The sequence below is a fragment of the Salvelinus namaycush genome, chromosome 32, assembly GCF_016432855.1.
Source record: "Salvelinus namaycush isolate Seneca chromosome 32, SaNama_1.0, whole genome shotgun sequence".
In the NCBI taxonomy this organism is placed as follows: domain Eukaryota; kingdom Metazoa; phylum Chordata; class Actinopteri; order Salmoniformes; family Salmonidae; genus Salvelinus; species Salvelinus namaycush.
The window spans coordinates 22,348,761-22,374,716 of record NC_052338.1 but is presented as its reverse complement, the minus strand read 5'-3'; the positions used below and the strand labels follow the sequence as shown (position 1 = coordinate 22,374,716).

Here is a 25,956-nt window from a genome sequence, read left to right as displayed (position 1 = left end):
AGGAATGGCAAAAAAGTCTGGCTGCACAACCGATTGGCAAACTTATTGCAGATTGAGAAATCATGTGACAAAACTGAATAAAGAAAATAATAAACTACACTATGAAACCAAGATTAATGAAATAAAGAATTATAGTAAAAATCTTTGGAGCACCTTAAATGAAACCTGGGAAAAAAGGCAAACTCAGCTCCATCATTTATTGAAACAGATGGCTCATTCATCACAAAACCAACTGATATAGCCAACTAATTTAATTATTTTTTTATTGGCAAGATTAGCAAATTTAGGCATAACATGCCAACAACAAATGCTGCCACTACACATCCAAGTACAGTGGGGCAAAAAAGTATTTAGTCAGCCACCAATTGTTCAAGTTCTTCCACTTAAAAAGATGAGAGAGGCCTGTAATTTTCATCATAGGTACACTTCAACTATGACAGACAAAATGAGGAAAAAAAATCCAGAAAATCACATTGTAGGATTTTTAATGAATTTATTTGCAAATTATGGTGGAAAATAAGTATTTGGTCAATAACAAAAGTTTATCTCAATACTTTGTTATATACCCTTTGTTGGCAATGACAGAGGTCAAACGTTTTCTGTAAGTCTTCACAAGGTTTTCACACACTGTTGCTGATATTTTGGCCCATTCCTCCATGCAGATCTCCTCTAGAGCAGTGATGTTTTGGGGCTGTTGCTGGGCAACACAGACTTTCAACTCCCTCCAAGATTTTCCATGGGGTTGAGATCTGGAGACTGGCTAGGCCACTCCAGGACCTTGAAATGCTTCTTACGAAGCCACTCCTTCGTTGCCCGGGCGGTGTGTTTGGGATCATTGTCATGCTGAAAGACCCAGCCACGTTTCATCTTCAATGCCCTTGCTGATGGAAGGAGGTTTTCACTCAAAATCTCATGATACATGGCCCCATTCATTCTGTCCTTTACACGGATCAGTCGTCCTGGTCCCTTTGCAGAAAAACAGCCCCAAAGCATGATGTTTCCACCCCCATGCTTCACAGTAGGTATGGTGTTCTTCGGATGCAACTCAGCATTCTTTGTCCTCCAAACACGACGAGTTGAGTTTTTACCAAAAGTTCTATTTTGGTTTCATCTGACCATATGACATTCTCCCAATCTTCTTCTGGATCATCCAAATGCTCTCTAGCAAACTTCAGACGGGCCTGGACATGTACTGGCTTAAGCAGGGGGACACGTCTGGCACTGCAGGATTTGAGTCCCTGGCGGCGTAGTGTGTTACTGATGGTAGGCTTTGTTACTTTGGTCCCAGCTCTCTGCAGGTCATTCACTAGGTCCCCCCGTGTGGTTCTGGGATTTTTGCTCACCGTTCTTGTGATCATTTTGACCCCACGGGGTGAGATCTTGCGTGGAGCCCCAGATCGAGGGAGATTATCAGTGGTCTTGTATGTCTTCCATTTCCTAATAATTGCTCCCACAGTTGATTTCTTCAAACCAAGCTGCTTACCTATTGCAGATTCAGTCTTCCCAGCCTGGTGCAGGTCTACAATTTTGTTTCTGGTGTCCTTTGACAGCTCTTTGGTCTTGGCCATAGTGGAGTTTGGAGTGTGACTGTTTGAGGTTGTGGACAGGTGTCTTTTATACTGATAACAAGTTCAAACAGGTGCCATTAATACAGGTAACGAGTGGAGGACAGAGGAGCCTCTTAAAGAAGAAGTTACAGGTCTGTGAGAGCCAGAAATCTTGCTTGTTTGTAGGTGACCAAATACTTATTTTCCACCATAATTTGCAAATAAATTCATTAAAAATCCTACAATGTGATTTTCTGGATTTTTTTTCTCATTTTGTCTGTCATAGTTGAAGTGTACCTATGATGAAAATTACAGGCCTCTCTCATCTTTTTAAGTGGGAGAACTTGCACAATTGGTGGCTGACTAAATACTTTTTTGCCCCACTGTATATCTGACCAAATTATGAAAGACAAGCATTGTCATTTTAAATTCCGTAAAGTTAGAGTGGAAGAGGTGAAAAATAGTATTGTTGTCTATCAACAATGACAAGCCACCAGGGTCTGACAACTTGGATGAAAAAGAGGATAATAGCGGATGATATTGCCACTCCTATTTGCCACATCTTCAATTTACGCCTACTATAACGTGTGTGCCCTCAGTAGGGTTGTACATTCTAGGGAATATTCAGAGGTGGAAACTTTCCGTGGGAATTGACGGGAATATATGGGAATTAACGGAAATATATGCAAATTAATATTAATACCATTTAAATGTAGATGTTTTAAGATGTCACTTCATTGGAACTAATGTGCCTAGCCTGAACCATGAAAAACAGCCCCATACCACTATTTCTACTCCAACAAACTTTACAGTTGGCAATATGCATACGGGCAGGTAGAGTTCTCTTGGCATCTGCCAAACATTCATCACTCCAGAGAACGCATTACCACCACTCCAGAGTCCAATGGCTGTGAGTGTTACACCACTCCAGCCGACGCTTGGCATTGCGCATGGTGATCTTAGGCTTGTGTGCAGCTGCTTAGCCATGGAAACACATTTCATGAAGCTCCAGACGAACAGTTAATGCGCTAACATTGCTTCCAGTGGCAGTTTGGAACTCGGTAGTGAGTGTTGAAACCGAAGACAGACGATTTTGACACATTAAGCGCGACAGCACTCGGCGGTCCCATTCTGTTTCCACATCACAATAACAGCACTTACAGTAGACCGGGGTAGCTCTGCCAGAGCAGAAACGTGACAAGTTGACTTGTTGGAAAGGTGGCATCCTATGACGGTGCCACGTTGAAAGTCGCTCAGCACTTCAGTAAGGCCATTCTACTGCCAATGTTTGGTTATGGAGATTGCATTGCTTTGTGCTCGATTTTATACACCTGTCAGCACCAGTTGTGGCTGAAATTGCCAAATCCACAAATTTGAAGGGGTGTCCACATACTTTTGTATATATAGTGTAGTTTGGTAATCAAGAATATGAACCTTTACTTTGCAACCTCACCAGCAATTAGGCATCAACCAACAATTACTAGCATAGGCCTACTGGTCTTTTTGGTATGTCCAAATTGCTAGAAATGTATCATTTATTTATGAAGCTTTAATTTGGAATTTGTTGTTCAAATGTATTATTAGGCTACATAATCAAAATGTGTATACAAAATCAACAAAAGGGCTGTTGGTAGCCTCAAAAAATAGATAAAGATTTGTAGTTGAGTCATTGCCTGTATAGATTTTTTTTTGTGTGTGTTACTCAACTTGACTTGACTTGCTGATAGAATGCACGACTTGGACTTTCTACTTAGCACTCGACATGAGACTTGGCACTCGACATGAGACTTGGCCCTTGTCACTTGAGACTTGCTTGTGACTCAAATAATAGTGACTTGCTCCCACCTCTAGGCTAGGCAGCACTCAATCACATTCAATATTGATCTGAAAATACATGATCGAACCCCCCTCTCCTCCCCCTCTTTCTACACTTCTCCCACTCTTTCTCCTCTCTCCCCCTTCTTCTCCTCTCCCTCAGTCTCCTCTCCCTCAGTCTCCTCTCCCTCCGTCTCCTCTCCCTCCGTCTCCTCTCCCTCCGTCTCCTCTCCCTCCGTCCGTCTTCTCTCCCTCCGTCTCCTCTCCCTCCATCTCCTCCACCCATTGCAGACGACATCATGACATTTTGTGCCTGGTCCCATCAGGACACTGCCGGCTCTAATGTTCAGAGGGCTCGCCTGGGAGCCAGACAGACAGCCGAGCCGAGCCCTCGTGCCTAGCAGCCATTTCAATTCACCACTGCGCTCTGAGCCTCAACCAATAACTCTCATGTGGTTCCAAATGAAATTCATTCCCCAAGCCGAGCAGCCGTGTCGCGTGCCGCCGGCCCACCCGCTGCCTGCCCGCCCGCCGCTTGTAGGCACAGAAGTAAGAGAGGGGAGCTGATGTTATTATTATTTCAGGAGGAACTGCACTTGCTTGTGGCTATTCAATACTCTCTCACAAACTGAGGGACAAATTTGACCAAAACTGACTGGAAATCGGGTTCATTTTCTGTGCTGCTGGTTTGGAATGAGAGTGTCGGGCCAGTAATGATGCGATGATAGGGCGCAATTCTCGTTTTCCTTAATCATCCATTGCTAAAAGATGAGCTTCTGAGGAGCCATGTAAATCGTTGTGGCTGTGAATTTCCATGGAGCCTGTAGTTGTTTGATACAGTGCCTTCATAAAGTATTCATACCCTTGACTTATTTCACATTTTGTTGTGTTACAGCCAGAATTTAAAATGGATTAAATATATGTTTTTTCTCACCCTTCTACACACAATAACCCATAATGACAAAGTGAAAATTTAGTGAAAATGAAATACAGAAATGTCTCATTTACATAAGTGTTTACACCCCTGAGTCAATAATTTGTAGAAGCACCTTTGGCAGCAATTACAGCTGTGAGTCTTTCTGGGTAAGTCTTTAAGAGCTTTCAACAACTGGATTGTGCAACATTTGCCCATTTATTATTTTCAAAACTATTGAAGCTCTGTCTAATTGGTTGTTTATCATTGCTTGACAACCATTGTCAAGTCTTGAGATAAATCTAGTTGAAAATCTAAGTCACTCAGGAACATTCACTCTCTTCTAAGTAACTCCAGTGTAGATTTGCCTTGTATTTTAGGTTATTGTCCTGCTGAAAGGTGATTTCATCTCAAAGTGTGTGGTGAAAAGCAGACTGAACCAGGTTTTCCTGTGCTTAGCTCCATTCCGTTTATTTTTTATCCTGAATCATTCCCCAGTCCATAACGATTACAAGCATACCCATAACAGTCCCTCACTATGATTGATAGTATGGAGAGTGGTACTCAGTTATATGTTGTATTGGATTTGCCCCGAACATATCACGTTGTATTCAGGACAAAAAAAATTATTGCTATGCCTAATTTTGGGGAGAGTTTTGTAATATTTTTTATTCTATATAGGCTTCCTTCTTTTCACTCTGTCAATTAGGTCAGTATTGTGGAGTAACTACAATGTTGTTGATCCATCCTTAGTTTTCTCCTATCACAGGAGAAAATGAAATAGTACCCGCAAAACACCAGTCTCAACGTCAACAGTGAAGAGGCGACTCCGGGATGCTGGCCTTCTAGGCAGAGTTCCTCTGTCCAGTGTGTGTTCTTTTGTCCATCTTAATCCTTTCTTTTTATTGGCCAGTCTGAGATATGGCTTTTTCTTTGCAACTCTGCCTAGAAGGCCAGCATCCCGGAGTCGCCTCTTCACTGTTGATGTTGAGACTGGTGTTTTGCAGGTACTATTTAATGAAGCTGCCAGTTGAGGACTTGTGAGGCATCTGTTTCTCAAACTAGACACTCTAATGTACTTGTCCTCTTGCTCAGTTGTGCACCGGGGCCTCCCACTACTCTTTCTATTCTGGTTAGGGCCAGTTTGCGCTGTTCTGTGAAGGGAGTAGTACGAGTAGTTGTATGAGATCTTCAGTTTCTTGGCAATTTCTCGCATGGAATAGCCTTCATTTCTCAGAACAAGAATAGACTGACGAGTTTCAGAAGAAAGGTTCTGGCCATTTTGAGCCTGTAATCGAACCCACAAATGCTGATGCTCCAGATACTCAACTAGTTGCTTCTTTAATCAGTACAACAGTTTTCAGCTGTGCGAACATAATTACAAAAGGGTTTTCTAATGATCAATTAGCCTTTTAAAATGATAAACTTGGATTAGCTAACACATCGTGCCATTGGAACACAGGAGTGATGGTTGCTGATAATGGGCCTCTGTACTCCTATGTAGATATTCCATAAAAAATATGCCGTTTCCAGCTACAATAGTCATTTACAACATTAACAAAGTCTAAAGTGTATTTCTGATCAGTTTGATGTTATTTTAATGGACAAGAAATTAGCTTTTCTTTCAAAAAGAAGGACATTTCTAAGTGACCCCAAACTTTTGAATGGTAGTGTATGTCTGACTATCTTTTGATTTATCCACTTGAGAGGTTCTCATTCTATTTCTCATCTATAGCAAGGGCAAACACGAAGGAATACAACTAAGCTGAATTCACTTCTGGGAGCCAATTGAATTTGTAACTCAGCCACGTCACCTTGGGATTAATTGATTGAGGGTTCTTCAGTGGAACTTTAAAAAATGTGTCATAATAAATGGAAAAGTCTGTCAAGCATCAGCAGAGCACCTGCAGGCAACCTTTTATTCCAGCAACGTTATGTGTTTATAATACAGTAAATAGTGGAGGAATTTCAGTTGTGTTGGAAACCTCTCCAGTCTCCACTTATTTTCTCTTAAATGTATTGTCAGATTTCTCACACCTCCCTGGTTTTGGGTGTAATAGGGTAGTTTGGCTGTATTTCCGATTTTGTATATTTTCTTGATTTAAATCGAGCCTCTTTTTAAAACAAGGCTGCCTCCAGATCCGTGTCCCAGTAAATTAATTAGGTATTGTGTTTTGGAATGTCCTGTGCAGTATGTGTTTATTACTCATACTAAAAGGTTTATTTCGCCTATTAATACATTATGTCATGCTGGTGTGGACTCCAGAACACAGTAGGGGACCAGAACAAGAATAGACTGACAAGTTTCAGAAGAAATAACTTTGTTTCTGGCCATTTTGAGCCTGTAATCGAACCCACAAATACTGATGCTCCAGATACTCAACTAGTCTAAAGAAGGCCAGTTTTATTGCTTCTTTAATCAGGACAACAGTTTTCAGTTGTGCTAACACAATTGCAAAAGGGTTTTCTAATGATCAATTAGCCTTTTAAAATGATAAACTTGGATTAGCTAACACAACGTGCCGTTGGAACACAGGAGTGATGGTTGCTGATAATGGGCCTCTGTACGCCTATGTAGATATCCCATTAAAAAAATCTGCAGTTTCCAGCTACAATAGTCATTTACAACATTAACAATGTCTACACTGTATTTCTGATCAATTTGATGTTATTTTAATGGTCGAGAAATGTGCTTTTCTTTCAAAAACAAGGACATTTCTAAGTGACCCCAAACTTTTGAACGGTAGTGTATGTATTGTATATCTTTTTTTTTACCCATCTTCCAAAAGGTGCTATTCTTTGTGAGGCATTGGAAAATCTCCCTGGTCTTGTGGTTGAATCTGTGTTTGAAATGCACTGCTCGGCTGAGGAACCTTACAGATGTGTGGGACCTTACGTATGTGTGGGGTACAAAGATGAGGTAGTCATTCAAAAATCATGTTACACTATTATCGCACACAGAGTGAGTCCATGCAACTTACTATGTGACTTGTTAAGCAAGCGTTTACTCCTGAACTTACTTAGTATTCAAAGGGATAGAATACTTATTGACTCAAGACATATCAGCTTTACATTTTTAATTACATTTGTAAACATTTAGAAAAACATAATTCCACTATGACATTATTGTGTGTAGGCCAAGGACAAACAAATCTAATTTAATACATTTTAAATACAGGCTGTAACCCAACAAAATGTGGAAAATGTCAAGGGGTGTGAATACTTGCTGAAGGCACTGTATCTCACTACTGCCACAGTCAACCACAATAATCACAGCTGCTAGCATGACCATGATAAGCCCTAGCCGAAACTAGTGATGATGAACAAAAATAGGTTTTGTTAGTTAAGCTTATTTTCTTCCTTAATAGATGAACATGTGGTTTAGAAATGTCAAGGATCGAGCAGTATGTTGTAATGGCGGCCTGTTGAGCTACGGCCACAAACTGCCTGCCTGTTGGGGATACATCTGGTGTCAAGTATGAGATGGATTTCCTAGTTCTTCCTGAGTCCACTTGGACTGAAATGAGTGGTGGAGTCAGGGTGGGACAAGACACCATCTAGTAGCCTGGGGGCTGATCACTGACAACATGTAGGCTAGGTAGGTGTACTCTGGACTGGGAAAAACTGTGCCCTTCTCCCACGACCAACCTGCCTGACTCACAGAATAACACCCACACTTTCCAAAACAGAACAATTTCACTTTGTCCCTAATAATACACATTGTTCAACAGGGCTAGAGAATGACAACCCACCTCTTTCTATTACTACATAGTTGGTTGGTAGCTTGCAAGAAAGGCATTTCACTGTACTTGTGCACGTGACATTAAAACTCTAAACTTAAACCACCTCTCAACTAAAGAAAGACTGTTTAGAGAATTATGTTCTCAATGTTCATAAACTGAACTTCAATTAACTACTCAGTCTGCAACCCAGAATGTATAAGATACTGGTTGAAATGAAAACAGACAGAGGCCCAGCCTACAATAGTCAAATGTTTATTCACGAGAGCGCTCTGAAGTCCATTATACAAAGACATCCATTTTATAGCTGCGCACATACTTCCACACAAACAGTAGATATCCTACACACATACTTCCACACAAACAGTAGGTATCCTACGCACATACTTCCACACAAACAGTAGATATCCTACGCACATACTTCCACACAAACAGTAGATATCCTACGCACATACTTCCACACAAACAGTAGATATCCTACGCACATACTTCCACACAAACAGTAGATATCCTACGCACATACTTCCACACAAACAGTAGATATCCTACGCACATACTTCCACACAAACAGTAGATATCCTACGCACATACTTCCACACAAACAGTAGATATCCTACGCACATACTTCCACACAAACAGTAGGTATCCTACGCACATACTTCCACACAAACAGTAGGTATCCTGCGCACATACTTCCACACAAACAGTAGGTATCCTACGCACATACTTCCACACAAACAGTAGATATCCTACGCACATACTTCCACACAAACAGTAGGTATCCTACGCACATACTTCCACACAAACAGTAGGTATCCTACGCACATACTTCCACACAAACAGTAGATATCCTACGCACATACTTCCACACAAACAGTAGATATCCTACGCACATACTTCCACACAAACAGTAGATATCCTACGCACATACTTCCACACAAACAGTAGATATCCTACGCACATACTTCCACACAAACAGTAGGTATCCTACGCACATACTTCCACACAAACAGTAGATATCCTACGCACATACTTCCACACAAACAGTAGATATCCTACGCACATACTTCCACACAAACAGTAGGTATCCTACGCACATACTTCCACACAAACAGTAGATATCCTACGCACATACTTCCACACAAACAGTAGATATCCTACGCACATACTTCCACACAAACAGTAGATATCCTACGCACATACATACACACAAACAGTAGGTATCCTTCGCACATACATACACACAAACAGTAGATATCCTACGCACATACTTCCACACAAACAGTAGATATCCTACGCACATACTTCCACACAAACAGTAGATATCCTACGCACATACTTCCACACAAACAGTAGATATCCTACGCACATACTTCCACACAAACAGTAGGTATCCTACGCACATACTTCCACACAAACAGTAGATATCCTACGCACATACTTCCACACAAACAGTAGGTATCCTACGCACATACTTCCACACAAACAGTAGATATCCTACGCACATACTTCCACACAAACAGTAGGTATCCTACGCACATACTTCCACACAAACAGTAGATATCCTACGTACATAATTCCACACAAACAGTAGATATCCTACGCACATACTTCCACACAAACAGTAGATATCCTACGCACATACTTCCACACAAACAGTAGGTATCCTACGCACATACTTCCACACAAACAGTAGATATCCTACACACATACTTCCACACAAACAGTAGGTATCCTACGCACATACTTCCACACAAACAGTAGGTATCCTACGCACATACTTCCACACAAACAGTAGATATCCTACGCACATACTTCCACACAAACAGTAGGTATCCTACACACATACTTCCACACAAACAGTAGATATCCTACGCACATACTTCCACACAAACAGTAGATATCCTACGCACATACTTCCACACAAACAGTAGATATCCTACGCACATACTTCCACACAAACAGTAGGTATCCTACACACATACTTCCACACAAACAGTAGGTATCCTACACACATACTTCCACACAAACAGTAGATATCCTACGCACATACTTCCACACAAACAGTAGGTATCCTACGCACATACTTCCACACAAACAGTAGATATCCTACGCACATACTTCCACACAAACAGTAGGTATCCTACGCACATACTTCCACACAAACAGTAGGTATCCTACACACATACTTCCACACAAACAGTAGATATCCTACACACATACTTCCACACAAACAGTAGGTATCCTACACACATACTTCCACACAAACAGTAGGTATCCTACGCACATACTTCCACACAAACAGTAGGTATCCTACACACATACTTCCACACAAACAGTAGATATCCTACACACATACTTCCACACAAACAGTAGATATCCTACGCACATACTTCCACACAAACAGTAGGTATCCTACGCACATACTTCCACACAAACAGTAGATATCCTACGCACATACTTCCACACAAACAGTAGGTATCCTACGCACATACTTCCACACAAACAGTAGGTATCCTACGCACATACTTCCACACAAACAGTAGGTATCCTACACACATACTTCCACACAAACAGTAGATATCCTACACACATACTTCCACACAAACAGTAGGTATCCTACGCACATACTTCCACACAAACAGTAGGTATCCTACACACATACTTCCACACAAACAGTAGGTATCCTACACACATACTTCCACACAAACAGTAGGTATCCTACACACATACATACACACAAACAGTAGATATCCTACGCACATACTTCCACACAAACAGTAGGTATCCTACGCACATACTTCCACACAAACAGTAGATATCCTACGCACATACTTCCACACAAACAGTAGGTATCCTACGCACATACTTCCACACAAACAGTAGATATCCTACGCACATACTTCCACACAAACAGTAGGTATCCTACGCACATACTTCCACACAAACAGTAGATATCCTACGCACATACTTCCACACAAACAGTAGGTATCCTACGCACATACTTCCACACAAACAGTAGATATCCTACGCACATACTTCCACACAAACAGTATATATCCTACGCACATACATACACACAAACAGTAGGTATCCTTCGCACATACATACACACAAACAGTAGGTATCCTACGCACATACTTCCACACAAACAGTAGATATCCTACGCACATACTTCCACACAAACAGTAGATATCCTACGCACATACTTCCACACAAACAGTAGATATCCTACGCACATACTTCCACACAAACAGTAGATATCCTACGCACATACATACACACAAACAGTAGGTGTCCTTCGCACATACATACACACAAACAGTAGGTATCCTACGCACATACTTCCACACAAACAGTAGATATCCTACGCACATACTTCCACACAAACAGTAGGTATCCTACGCACATACTTCCACACAAACAGTAGATATCCTACGCACATACTTCCACACAAACAGTAGGTATCCTACGCACATACTTCCACACAAACAGTAGATATCCTACGCACATACATACACACAAACAGTAGGTATCCTACGCACATACATACACACAAACAGTAGATATCCTACGCACATACTTCCACACAAACAGTAGATATCCTACGCACATACATACACACAAACAGTAGGTATCCTTCGCACATACATACACACAAACAGTAGATATCCTACGCACATACTTCCACACAAACAGTAGGTATCCTTCGCACATACATACACACAAACAGTAGGTATCCTTCGCACATACATACACACAAACAGTAGATATCCTACGCACATACTTCCACACAAACAGTAGGTATCCTACACACATACATACAAGTTCAAATCTTAAGCTACGCCTTGCTCAGACAGTCTGTGTTTTTCCACTATACAGATACATTGTTTCTTTAATCTGCAACATGTTTCATAATTTTCTGCGAGCCTAACAGTTTCTCCCCTCCACGGGTGGAGACAGAATGTCCTGAAAGGAACACAGTAGTCCACCTTGTCTGTTGATAGCTCCTCTTTTCACACTTGCACCCTGCTTACGTACTAAAAAGGAACAAAAGGTCCTTGTTCTAATTCTGACTAAAACTTCACACATCATCAGATTATAGTTTTATGATTCTAATAAATTTCATACAAGTATATGGTTACAGGGTGGAATATTCTAATCATTACCTTTAAGCATTTAATTCCCTTGTCAAAGACATGTAAAGAGTATTTGTAGCAATGTGACAATAGGGCCCATGGAGCTACTGATGGAGACTGAGACTACATCCACAATAGCACTATATTCCCTATAAAGTACGCTACTTTTGACCAGAGCCCATAGGTTAGTGCACTACGGGGGGAATAGGGTTACATTTGGGAAACAGCCTTGGTCCTGCTGAAGATCCCTTAAAAATCCCCAAATCCAATTTTTCAGGCTAAATGTGAGTTCCTCTTACAGCCTAAATGCCCCTCCTTCCATTAACCCACAGCTCTATCGTGATTGTCTTGGCATTCCGTTTTAGAACAATGACATGGAATTCCGGAATCCACCCTACTGAATCAATGAACGCGGTTGGAAAATATAGAGTATGTCCCAAATGGCACTCTATTCCCTGTGTAGTGCACTACTTTTGTCCAGGGCCTATAGTGCTCTGGTCAAACGTAGTGTGCTATATAGGGAATATGGTGCCATTTAGGATTCAGACATAGCCTACTACAACAGAACGTTGGATTTGCATAGATGCCAGATGTGCTACATGCAATAATTTCCATTCACACACCAGTTTCATGCAGATTAGCATGTATATGTTTAGAATACAGTTGGCACTGTCTGCTTCAATGTACTGTAAGATAGTCTGGTTGTCATGTGGTTGTGAAAAGGAGATGGTTTGGTTTGGCAGGCCGTAGGTAATGTGGGATATGGCTTGAGCCAGATTAACCTATAGGTGGCTAAAACCGGATCTGGATCCATATGAATGGATTAATCTGACTGCCAACATGTGAATACGAGTTAGGTAACATGGGATATTGTTCGAGTCAGAATAGCCTAGATGTTTAAACTGTAATCCATGTTGCATGAGTCTGACTCCCACATATATCAAGTGACATATAAATAGGATGAATAAGATTACATGGCCAGGGGAGACCTGTATCATAAAGCGTCTCAGAGTAGGAGTGCTGATCCCGGATCAGGTCTACCCCTGGCCATGTAATCATATTCATTCATCAAGGAAAATGTGATCCTCAATCATCACGCCTACCCTGGCTTGGTCTGGGTCTAGGAAGGACAGGGAGATCCAGAGATCCAGTGTCCATTCTGCCCCCCCCGTCCCACTTAACAGTTCTCTGGTTGTCTGCCACCTCCACTTTAGCCTCCTCTCCCCTCCTCTCCACCGTGATGCCTGAAGGCTGCACAGCCACTGATAACTGTCTCTGGCTTTAGCCATCCCCACCAATTGACTGTCACAACTTTGAGCATCGAGCAGTGTCTGTACTTTCTTCTTTCTTACTAGCTTTTTGGATAGGGGTAAACTTTAATGGATTTCCACTCTGCCACGGTTGGAATGTGTGTGTGTGTGTGTGTGTGTGTGTGTGTGTGTGTGTGTGTGTGTGTGTGTGTGTGTGTGTGTGTGTGTGTGTGTGTGTGTGTGTGTGTGTGTGTGTGTGTGTGTGTGTGTGTGTGTGTGTGTGTGTGTGTGTGTGTGTGCGCACGTGCGTGGTTGTGTGTGACAGGCAGAGAGGGCGTATTTGTGTGTACTTAGTATATGTGTCCTTGTGTATGACAGTGAGTGCCTGTATCTATTGCATGATAGTGTGTGTTCACATGCATGTGTCTATGACAGTGTGTGCATGTACTCTGTACTTATTGTCTGTGCATGTGTGTGTTACGTCCAGAGTGTGTGTGTGTGTACTGCGTGTGTCACATCCAGGGTGTGAGTGTGTGTATGTGTGGGGCTTTCTACATTACTCTTGGCTCGATCCCGGCCAAGGTCAGAGCCCAGTCACTTCCTGCTTCAGGATGCTGTGTACTGCCCTAGTAGGTTTTCCAGAAGTGCACGTTGAGGAGCGTGCCAGCCAGTAGAATTGATTAGAACGTGGAACGCATAACATTAGACCTGATAGATACTCAAGCCACAAGGCCTTTCTGTGTTGGCTTAAGGCCCACTGCCATACGAAACAGAAAGTACACATACACTGAGTGTACAAAACTCAATATTAGGAAGGTGTTCTTAATGTTTTGTACACTCAGTGTACATGACATGAGTGCTCTGTTTGGTGTATATGAGGGGCTCTGTTTGGTGTATACGAGGAGCTCTGTTTGGTGTATAAGAGGGGCTCTGTTTGGTGTATAAGAGGGGCTCTGTTTGGTGTATAAGAGGGGCTCTGTTTGGTGTATAAGAGGGGCTCTGTTTGGTGTATAAGAGGGGCTCTGTTTGGTGTATATAAGAGGGGCTCTGTTTGGTGTATAAGAGGGGCTCTGTTTGGTGTATACGAGGTGCTCTGTTTGGTGTATAAGAGGGGCTCTGTTTGGTGTATACGAGGAGCTCTGTTTGGTGTATACGAGGTGCTCTGTTTGGTGTATAAGAGGGGCTCTGTTCGGTGTATACGAGGAGCTCTGTTTGGTGTATACGAGGAGCTCTGTTTGGTGTATACGAGGTGCTCTGTTCGGTGTATAAGAGGGGCTCTGTTCGGTGTATACGAGGAGCTCTGTTTGGTGTATACGAGGTGCTCTGTTTGGTGTATAAGAGGGGCTCTGTTCGGTGTATACGAGGGGCTCTGTTTGGTGTATACGAGGTGCTCTGTTTGGTGTATATGAGAAGCTCTGTTTGGTGTATAAGAGGGGCTCTGTTTGGTGTATACGAGGAGCTCTGTTTGGTGTATACGAGGAGCTCTGTTTGGTGTATACGAGGAGCTCTGTTTGGTGTATACGAGGTGCTCTGTTTGGTGTATAAGAGGGGCTCTGTTCGGTGTATAAGAGGGGCTCTGTTCGGTGTATAAGAGGGGCTCTGTTTGGTGTATAAGAGGGGCTCTGTTTGGTGTATAAGAGGGGCTCTGTTTGGTGTATAATAGGGGCTCTGTTTGGTGTATAAGAGGGGCTCTGTTTGGTGTATACGAGGAGCTCTGTTTGGTGTATACGAGGTGCTCTGTTTGGTGTATACGAGGAGCTCTGTTTGGTGTATACGAGGAGCTCTGTTTGGTGTATACGAGGTGCTCTGTTTGGTGTATATGAGAAGCTCTGTTTGGTGTATAAGAGGGGCTCTGTTTGGTGTATACGAGGAGCTCTGTTTGGTGTATACGAGGAGCTCTGTTTGGTGTATACGAGGAGCTCTGTTTGGTGTATACGAGGTGCTCTGTTTGGTGTATACGAGGTGCTCTGTTTGGTGTATAAGAGGGGCTCTGTTCGGTGTATAAGAGGGGCTCTGTTTGGTGTATAATAGGGGCTCTGTTCGGTGTATAAGAGGGGCTCTGTTTGGTGTATAAGAGGGGCTCTGTTTGGTGTATAAGAGGGGCTCTGTTTGGTGTATAAGAGGGGCTCTGTTTGGTGTATAAGAGGGGCTCTGTTTGGTGTATAAGAGGGGCTCTGTTTGGTGTATAAGAGGGGCTCTGTTTGGTGTATAAGAGGGGCTCTGTTTGGTGTATAAGAGGGGCTCTGTTTGGTGTATACGAGGAGCTCTGTTTGGTGTATACGAGGAGCTCTGTTTGGTGTATACGAGGAGCTCTGTTTGGTGTATACGAGGTGCTCTGTTTGGTGTATAAGAGGGGCTCTGTTCGGTGTATAAGAGGGGCTCTGTTCGGTGTATAAGAGGGGCTCTGTTTGGTGTATAATAGGGGCTCTGTTCGGTGTATAAGAGGGGCTCTGTTCGGTGTATAAGAGGGGCTCTGTTTGGTGTATAAGAGGGGCTCTGTTTGGTGTATAATAGGGGCTCTGTTTGGTGTATAAGAGGGGCTCTGTTTGGTGTATAAGAGGGGCTCTGTTTGGTGTATAAGAGGGGCTCTGTTTGGTGTATAAGAGGGGCTCTGTTTGGTGTATAAGAGGGGCTCTGTTTGGTGTATAAGAGGGGCTCTGTTTGGTGTATAAGAGGAGTAACATGTCTGACGATATGATATCTAGCACTTTTATCGAGCAGTTTTATTCATCACTTTTATTTATCACTTTTATCTAACACTTTTATTTATCACTTTTATCTAACACTTATATTTAACACTTTTATTTAACACTTTTATTTATCACTTTTATCTAACACTTTTATTTATCACTTTTCATTTATCACTTTTATCAAACACTTTTGTTTAGCACTTTATCTGCCACTTTTATCTAGCCATTTTATCTATCACTTTTATTTCTCACTTTTATTTCTCACTTTTATTTCTCACTTTTATCTATCACTTTTATTTCTCACTTTTATTTCTCACTTTTGTTTAGCACTTTATCTAGCACTTTTATCTCACTAGGTAACAATGGTTACAACTATGGCAGTGCCACATATACTGTATGTGTTATGTGACATGTACGACATTTCTGTTTGTCTTCATATATTCATATAATAATACTCCTGTCATATGTCAATTAAAGTGGCTTGTCAACAGTGACAGGGAGACTTATTTTCAGTAGATACATTAATCAAACCTGCAGCCCTGGTGTTGCCAGCACCTTGTTCTAAAGCACTGAGGTGTTGGAACCCTGTTTGCATAATGATAAGTAAAACTGTGTACAGTGCATTCTACAAACAAACAAAACAAAGCAAAGAGGGGTCAGTTAGCCCCTAGACAACAATAACAACCCTAAGCCAAGTGTTGTGTCGTCTGCCATCTTCTAACCAAACAAAAGGTCTCGTTCCTGGGTGGTCATGTCTGTTTGCTGTGCCAGGCATCTTTGCCAGGCGTGCTTATAACACTTAGTGGGAAATCACCTAGTGTTTGTTGAAATGGTGGGCTAATTGTCTTTAGCCTGCTGGGTCTGTCTTTAGCCTGCTGGGGGTTGCTTTGACCTGGTACTCTGACACTCTGACAGGCAGCCGAAAAGAAATGTGTGTGTGTGTGTGTGTGTGTGTGTGTGTGTGTGTGTGTGTGTGTGTGTGTGTGTGTGTGTGTGTGTGTGTGTGTGTGTGTGTGTGTGTGTGTGTGTGTGTGTGTGTGTGTGTGTGTGTGTGTGTGTGTGTGTGTGTGTGTGCCCTACACTGTTATACTGACAGCAGAGGCACATGGAAGGCATTCAAATGTCACTTATTTAGTTATTTCACAGCCGGCTCCCTCTCTCTCGCTCTCTTCTCCTCTCTCTCATTTTCAGAGGCTTGGAGGAAAAGGCCACGCTTAATTATGCTCCCCTCTTAGTGGCAGCCAAGCATGGTGGATGCTGGAGGGGCTCTCTGCTGTGCAGACAGACAGACAGACAGACAGACAGACAGACAGACAGACAGACAGACAGACAGACAGACAGACAGACAGACAGACAGACAGACAGACAGACAGACAGACAGACAGACAGACAGACAGACAGACAGACAGACAGACAGACAGAGACAGAGACAGTCTCTCTCCTAAGAGGCCTGAACTACTGAAATCAGTCCCAATTTCAGAAGACCTGGTTTCCCCTTTTTTATTTCCACGTTTAGCCTAACTTCTGTCAAGGGTCAGCTTTAATACAGAAAAAGCTCTCACACTGTAGAGGTGAAAGAGATTGCAAAATGTGTGTCAAGTGAGTGGAAAGTGTGTGTATGTGTGTGTTTGTGTACACATGTGTGTGCATGCTTGTGAGTGGGAATGCACACTGGCTGCACGCTTGATCTAAGGAGAGCAAGACAGGTGACATATACACAGCCTCCACAATCTATCAAACCTGCCAACATCATTTACAAGCATTTTGTTACACCGGCAATAAAGTTGGCTAAATATGTGTATAATTATGACCAATAAAATGTGATGTGAGATGATGGTGTGTGCATGACCATTTACACTACTCTTCTTCTTCTTTTCTAAATCCAGAAGAGGGCTTCTTTTGCCAAACTCCTGAGACTGTGGTCTTGTCCCAAATGGCACTCTATTCCCTATATATTGCACTAACGGACCCTGGTCGAAATAGTGCACTATTTAGGGAATAGGGAGCCATTCGGGACAAGGCCACAGTCTCAGGAGTTTGGCAAAAGAAGCCCTCTTCTGGTCATGTCTGTTTGCTGCCTGTTATTCATACAGATCTGTCAGCGTGATCCCTGCACCCCAGGGGGGCAGAAGCATCAAAAATGTCTTCTTAATTTGGCATAATGTAATAGGTTGAAATTCACTAGTATCATCACCATGCTAAAACAACAACAAACAAAAAAAAACAGTACTCATCAGCGAGATAGATAATATTACTTGATTGGCTGAAATATAGTGATGAATCCTGCCATCCAATCTAAGCAGTTGTGTGTGTGATAGTGACTAGACAACCTCAGTAAATTGCCAACTATACTCTACGGTACACACTGCCCAATATGAGTGTCAGTAATAACACACTTGCTTCCCAACAATCATCCAGCGTGGTTGCTCACTAAAAAGGGAGATGGGTCCATTATTTTCAGGCTGGAAATAAGAGATAGTTACGCTTTTCCCTCAATACAGACAGGACAGCAGCCATACAGTCTGAGTGTGACAATGGCTACTTCAGTACTGAGCCAGACTACAGTAGAGTGGAGCAGTGTTGGGCCTGGCTGTCTGAGTGCCATCAGCCATCACTCAGTATGAAGCAGCAGCATTAGGCTTTCTATGATCTCCAGATCTACTGTCTAGGACAGCGCAAAGAGGCTGCCTTTAGACCCACGGCCCCTCCAGTACCAGAACCATGGCCCCTTCAGTACCAGACCAACAACCCCTCCAGTACCAGACCCACGGCCTCTCCAGTACCAGACCCACGGCCCCTCCAGTACCAGACCTACGGCCCCTTCAGTACCAGACCCACAGCCCCTCCAGTACCAGACCCACGGCCCCTCCAGTACCAGATCTATGGCCCCTCCAGTACCAGACCCATGGCCCCTCCAGTACCAGACCCATGGCCCCTCCAGTACCAGACCTATGGCCCCTCCAGTACCAGATCTATGGCCCCTCCAGTACCAGACCCATGGCCACTCCAGTACCAGACCCACGGCCCCTCCAGTACCAGACCCACGGCCCCTCCAGTACCAGACCTATGGCCCCTCCAGTACCAGACCCATGGCCCCTCCAGTACCAGACCCATGGAGCCAGACTACAGTGGAGCAGAGCTGGGCCTGGCTGCCTGAGAGCAATCAGCCTTCCCTCAGTGGAGGGTAGAAGGAGCATGTGTCTCTTTGTCAGCCCAGATCCACTGACTCAGAGCTCAGGAGAAGAGAAGACAGAACCCTTCAGTAGCCATCAGTGTAGCTCAACATTACACTCATCTCTGTGTCAGTGTGGATGACAGGGGTATAGATACAAAGCAATCCTAGCATTGATATTATGTCTTTCTCTCTGTCTCTCTATGCCTCTCTCTCTCTCTCTCTCTCTCTCTCTCCCTCTCTCTGTCTCTCTGCCCTCTCCCTCTCTCTGCCTATCTCTCTCTCTCTCTCTCTCTCTCTCTCTCTGTCTCTCTGCCCCCTCTCTCTCTCTGCCTATCTCTCTCTGCCTCTCTCTCTCTCTCTGTCTCTCTGCCCTCTCTCTCTCTCTGCCCTCTCTCTCTGCCTCTCTCTCTCTGCCTCTCTCTCTCTCTCTGCCTATCTCTCTGCCCTCTCTCTCTCTCTGCCTATCTCTCTCTGCCCTCTCTCTCTCTGCCTATCTCTCTCTCTCTGCCTATCTCTCTCTCTCTGCCTATCTCTCTCTCTCTGCCTATCTCTCTCTGCCTATCTCTCTCTGCCTATCTCTCTCTGCCTATCTCTTTCTGCCTCTCTCTCTCTCTCTCTGAATGCACAACTTGAAGCCTCTGAGACTAGAGTGAGAGCACAAAATTGATATTTTGGATTATATTTGAAGTCTACATAGGAAGTGTGCTAGCGGGCTACTGTGGAGAGGGTTATACTGAAAATAGATAGCATTAATCAGCGGAATCTGATATCTGACAAATAAATCAAGGGGGGGAGTGTCTGAGTGGATGGTACAAGATCTTTTCTAACAAAGGAAAGGAAAAATGTATTTTGCCTGGAGTAGTGAGCTGACTTTGTCAGTGATGTGTAAACAAAGTGATAACATACAAGAGGCGTTCCAAATGCCACCCTATTCTCTATATAGTGCACTCCTTTTGACCTGGGCCCATAGGACTCTGATCAAAAGTAGTGCCCTATACGGGAATCAGATGTCATTTGGGACGCAGTCACTCATTGCTCTACCTATCCGGTTCCAGTCACCATGAAAAACTGTTATGGCTTCCACTGTTCTCTCTGGTTTGTGAAGGTTTAGGAATAAATATCGCTAAAACATAATCAAACTTTCATACCCGCAATAACTCTACAGCCACACTCACTCAGGCTTTGCTTTATGACTGTTCTGCATCACTGGAGGCCTGATAAAAATAGCAATTACAGGTGTTTGTTGAAATATCACATTCCATATCCAATTGCAATAGTACACTATTAGCATCTTCAAGGGTTACCCAATTAAACGATCAATAAACTGCATAATTCAACTGATTAAAAAAGGGGAATGCTTGAAATGAGAACACCTACCATTTCACTATTGTTTGTGCTCTTTTCTTCGTAAAAGGTCAACGGTGATTTAAAGTGAACATAACTACTGTACTTTTCTCAAGGAGGTTTGTGAAGACACATACTTATAGAGAAAACTATGTTGCTCCAGTTGATTTATCTGAATTAATCAACCAGCTGCTGTTTTCTAACTTCTCTAAGAAACATCTCATTTCCCATTCAAACAATGCACATGTGCAACTGTGAAAACTGGCATAAACACATTCAAACAATGCACATGTGCAACTGTGAAAACTGGCATAAACACATTCAAACAATGCACATGTGCAACTGTGAAAACTGGCATAAACACATTCAAACAATGCACATGTGCAACTGTGAAAACTGGCATAAACACATTCAAACAATGCACATGTGCAACTGTGAAAACTGGCATAAACACATTCAAACAATGCACATGTGCAACTGTGAAAACTGGCATAAACACATTCAAACAATGCACATGTGCAACTGTGAAAACTGGCATAAACACATTCAAACAATGCACATGTGCAACTGTGAAAACTGGCATAAACACATTCAAACAATGCACATGTGCAACTGTGAAAACTGGCATAAACACATTCAAACAATGCACATGTGCAACTGTGAAAACTGGCATAAACACATTCAAACAATGCACATGTGCAACTGTGAAAACTGGCATAAACACATTCAAACAATGCACATGTGCAACTGTGAAAACTGGCATAAACACATTAAAACAATGAAAACAAGGTATACAGGGATACCATGAGACTTCCAGTTAAGGGAGATACATTTGCCTGTATAAGCCTGGTTTCAAGGGCAACATAATCTAACGAGATAATGGAACTATGGTTTCCTGCTTATTTGGGCCAAAATGCTCTACATTTCCGCCAAAGAGCTGTTTCTCTACAAATTACCAAGGATGCCTCGTCACAAATAGAGATACTGACAATCATCAATGCGAGAAGTGTACTCAAGCCTTCACAAATCAGAGATACCACAGGGACAAAACAGCAAACGAGAAGAGGGACCACAGAATTATACGATATGCACGAGTAGGACATAAAGTCATTCAAAACAGAAGACACAAAAAGGCATTAACAGCCCAATATTATCCCCCTATTGTGTCTGCCTTTTTGGTTTCCTTCTATTAAGTAATTCTCTTGATGGTGCCAGACCAGAGCACTAATAATGTCACGTTCCTGACCTATTTCTGTTAGTTTGTTGTATGTGTTAGTTGGTCAGGACGTGAGTTTGGGTGGGCATTCTATGTTTTCTGTTTCTATGTTGGTTTAAGGGTTGCCTGGTATGGCTCTTAATTAGAGGCAGGTGTTTGGCGTTCCTCTAATTGAGAGTCATATTTAGGTAGGTTGTTTCACAGTGTTCGTTGTGGGTGGTTGTCTCCTGTGTCAGTGTTTGTCGCACCATACGGGACTGTTCGGTTTGTTTTTGTACATCGTCATTTTGTGTAGTCTATTTTCCCTGTTCGTGCGTTCTTCGTGTTTATGTAAGTTCGTCGTCCAGGTCTGTCTACTCCGTTTGTTGTTTTGTTAGTTATAGTGAAGTTCGTGTTTTTTCGTCTTGTCTTTTAATAAATTATGTGTTCACAACCCGCTGCGCCTTGGTTCCATCACTACTCCTCCTCTTCGGTTGTAGAGGAGGAGGAATACCGTTACAAATAACCAGACAGCGACAGTGATTGGCTTAGTTTGTGGAGTTGGTTGTGTGTTTTCTGGGTACAGACAGGGCCACATGTGAACAGAATAAGACAAAAAGTTGGCTCTGATTCTACTCCTACACAGTTGGAGGCCAGGGAAGGAGGGAAAAATAAGACGGATGGAAGGAGGGTAAGATAGAGGGGGGAGTGAGAGAGGAAGAGAGGGATGGAGGGGGCAAACAGCTTCAGTTGACACAGAACTCGCCCAACTACAAGGTCAGGTAGCTAGCTACCAGTGTGCAAATCACTGAATAGTAAACCACATACTGAAACAACAATACACACATTTAGGCTAAGCAGGATGCAAATGCCAAAGGGATTTGAATATGAACTATGGCACTGATGTAGTCTGATGTGTGATGTGGGGTGGTGTGGAGAGTTCGAAGCCATGTCTCAGTCTGTCAAGTGGGCCCAGTCCCAAATCAAAGATAGAGAGGGCAATCCATAGACACATTACCATAAATGCATACTTGTTGGTGTCATTTGAAAGACTTCCTCTTGACGACGTCTCCCAATCAAAGATTATCAACACCAACAAGTAAACAAGTCGACCCATTGTTGATCTTCTAAATAAATCAACAATGGGTCATATCCTGTCGCCTATGTTCCTCAAGGAAGGAAGAGGATTTAGTAAGTAAATAAGAGCAGTATGTATCAAGCATCTAATAGTAAGAGTGCTGATCTAGGATCAGATCCCCCAATGTATTCTTATTCATTCTGATCTAAATGGCAAAACTGATCCTAAATCAGTACTCCTACTCTATCATGCTTGATACATACATGAAGGGCACCAGGTCGCCAGTATCTATCTATCTACCCCATACACTAGACAACATATGGTCAAACATATCCCAGACAAACTGTGATGGCTATCTATTAGCAAACTGTACCAATATTCAGATCCCTACTCAAATACATCACTGCTATTAAGATAATTGGTATTGATACATCCGACAACCAATAATCTCATATGATCATAAATCATTATTGACATATTGGTAAGAACTCCATTACTACTGGCATATAGCAACTCAATATAATCTTGTAGGATGCAATACATTATGGTGAGAATTAGGAATATGTTGCTCTCCTCTTGTAATTTTCTTCCATTTCATGTAAGACGAAAAAGATGAAGACACAAGCGATGAAAAAGAGCTGTTTGTCTCTCCCCTAAATACAGCATGTCTTATCCGTCTGGTTCCTATCGTCAGTGGCGGAATAGAGAAGGGAATCGATAGACTCATTTTCCAACAATCAATAGAACGCTGAGCTAAAATATTGTTATGACGAGCACATTAGAAAAATATTACACACTTCCAAAATGACTAATGATTATGTCAATATCTCATAAAAAACATACAATACGAAAAACCCGGCACCAACACACACATACACAATTGTCAGTACGCTTAGCCAAACAAGTTCAACATCCAGTGTAGACAATGTTGGTGGCAACGTGACTATTTCATTGCAGGTGTACAGTAATGGCTTCCCTCAGATGTTATACATTAAAAGTAGGTCTCTACTTATGTCCCTTAATTACTTACATTTTTTAATTTTTTAATTTATTTAACTAGGCAAGTCAGTTAAGAACAAATTCTTATTTACAATGACGGCCTAGATCAGTGATTCACATTTGCAGTCACTGACTACCAAGCACAACAAAACAACAAATGCCCATTTTGAAGTGAAGAATTGAAACAATGACCAGAAAACACAGAGAGAGGCGTAGCAGTAAGTAGCAGTAGACTCACCATATTGTAGGAGGCTCAGACCCTTCCACTTCCAAGTAGTCATATTTTTCCTCCGTCTGGAAGTCTGTAAAAATGATGGAGATGGTGTCTCCAGGATCAGCAAGTATGGTCCACGTACAGTCCGCACTATTGTAATATTCACTCGGGAAATTGGGACTTGAAATGATGCCACTTGAACCCCTCAGAGTATCACCACATGTGTCCTCAGCTGTCAATCAAACGGAAAGACTTCTGTTAGGATTCGGGCTTTGCTCCACATGTAAGTAGTATACAGCAGAAAATAACAGCTGAACCCTCTTTTTTGTTTGGTTTTGGTCGATTTTTGACTGAGGCAAAGTCATATGTATGTGTCTTTGTATATATGTACATACATACAACCATTTTACCACATACAGTACAGATTTTTTAAATCCAGCCCATTTCTTGATTACGAATTCAATTCATAGTATTGCCGCAGCTTTTGTATGCCACACATGATATCTTACAGTAGATGGTCTTTCTGTTTTTTCTCCCATTCCTTTCTTTTACAGTTTTGAAGCAGAAATGGGATACAACTGGAATTTGAGTTGCCGCCTTTCATTATTCCCACATAAATAGTAGTAAAATGAAGTCTCACTTCAAGGCCTCCTAGAGTCTATTCATCAGGTTTTAGAGAGGAGCCCCTACTTCTGGTGCTGAGATGCTCAACGCCTCTCTCTCATCTTTGTCATGACTATTAATTGACTCCATCTATACATGGGTTCTTGGAATCAAAAAGGTCCCAGCTGTATTTCCCAGCAGACTCGGAGCTCTGCTCTTGTCTTATTTATCCTTTTTTTTATATCAAGGACTTCCAATTTAATTTGAAGTTTAGATTATACTTTTTTTTAACAGGATTCAGATTTGTTTTTTTCTTGTTGTTTTGGAAATGTTTGGATACATAATGTACAGATAAAGACACATGGACTGGTCTGCACAGACGTTATAAATTATAGACATATAATTTATACAGTAAGGCAAACCTATAACATACATATAGATCCACATATACATGCATGCACATGGTACGTGACCGTGTGTATGGATTTATAGTGAAGGTGCAAAGCGATGCTCATTGGAGAATCCCTTTTATCCAGGACTAAAACATAATTTTGGGGGAACAGGAATACATACATAGAAACATTGAGGAAAAAGACATTGGCATGTGAGATGCAAGGAGTTACATGCCAATGTTTTATTCAAACAATCTACAGTAGGGTCAAACATATACACATTGAAAAACATATCTCATCCACACACACTCATGCTCGTACATGCACATACTCACAACCAATAATGCACAGACACCGTCACATGCACACATAAAACATACAATCAAGTGCACGTAAAGGAGGTCACGCTGCTCGCTTAGCGAGTACCATTTCCACCCAATTCGGCCAATAACTGGCGCGAACTCGGTTCCTCTGCCTTGCATGTACACATGACCGCCCTCCTGAAGCACTTTACCAATCGGTGCCATGAGAAAAGCTAGCTATTGGTTGGCAAAAGTGAGAACACTTCAGGCTACACACGCACACACACACACACACACACACACACACACACACACACACACACACACACACACACACACACACACACACACACACACACACACACACACACACACACACACACACACACACACACACACACACACACACACACACACACAGTCTCAGTGATCGGGCCATTCTCTATCTCTCCTTTGCAATTATACATGAGTTTATCCTGGAGATTCAGAGGTGATTAGATTACACACTCTGATAGCCAGGGGAAAGTCAAACCTTTAATAACAATCCCTTTATCAATTCC

The 25,956-nt window shown here is 42.4% G+C and overlaps 1 protein-coding gene across 1 annotated transcript in view; it reads right to left on the bottom strand.

Annotated features, from left to right (window-relative positions):
- The window catches only part of LOC120027058 (CUB and sushi domain-containing protein 3-like), a 704,521-nt gene that overhangs the window by 396,746 nt on the left and 281,819 nt on the right, over positions 1-25,956 (bottom strand). Inside the window, exon 5 of the mRNA XM_038971903.1 lies at positions 24,124-24,331. Coding sequence (XP_038827831.1) covers positions 24,124-24,331 — 208 coding nt within the window. The remainder of the gene's footprint in view (positions 1-24,123; positions 24,332-25,956) is intronic.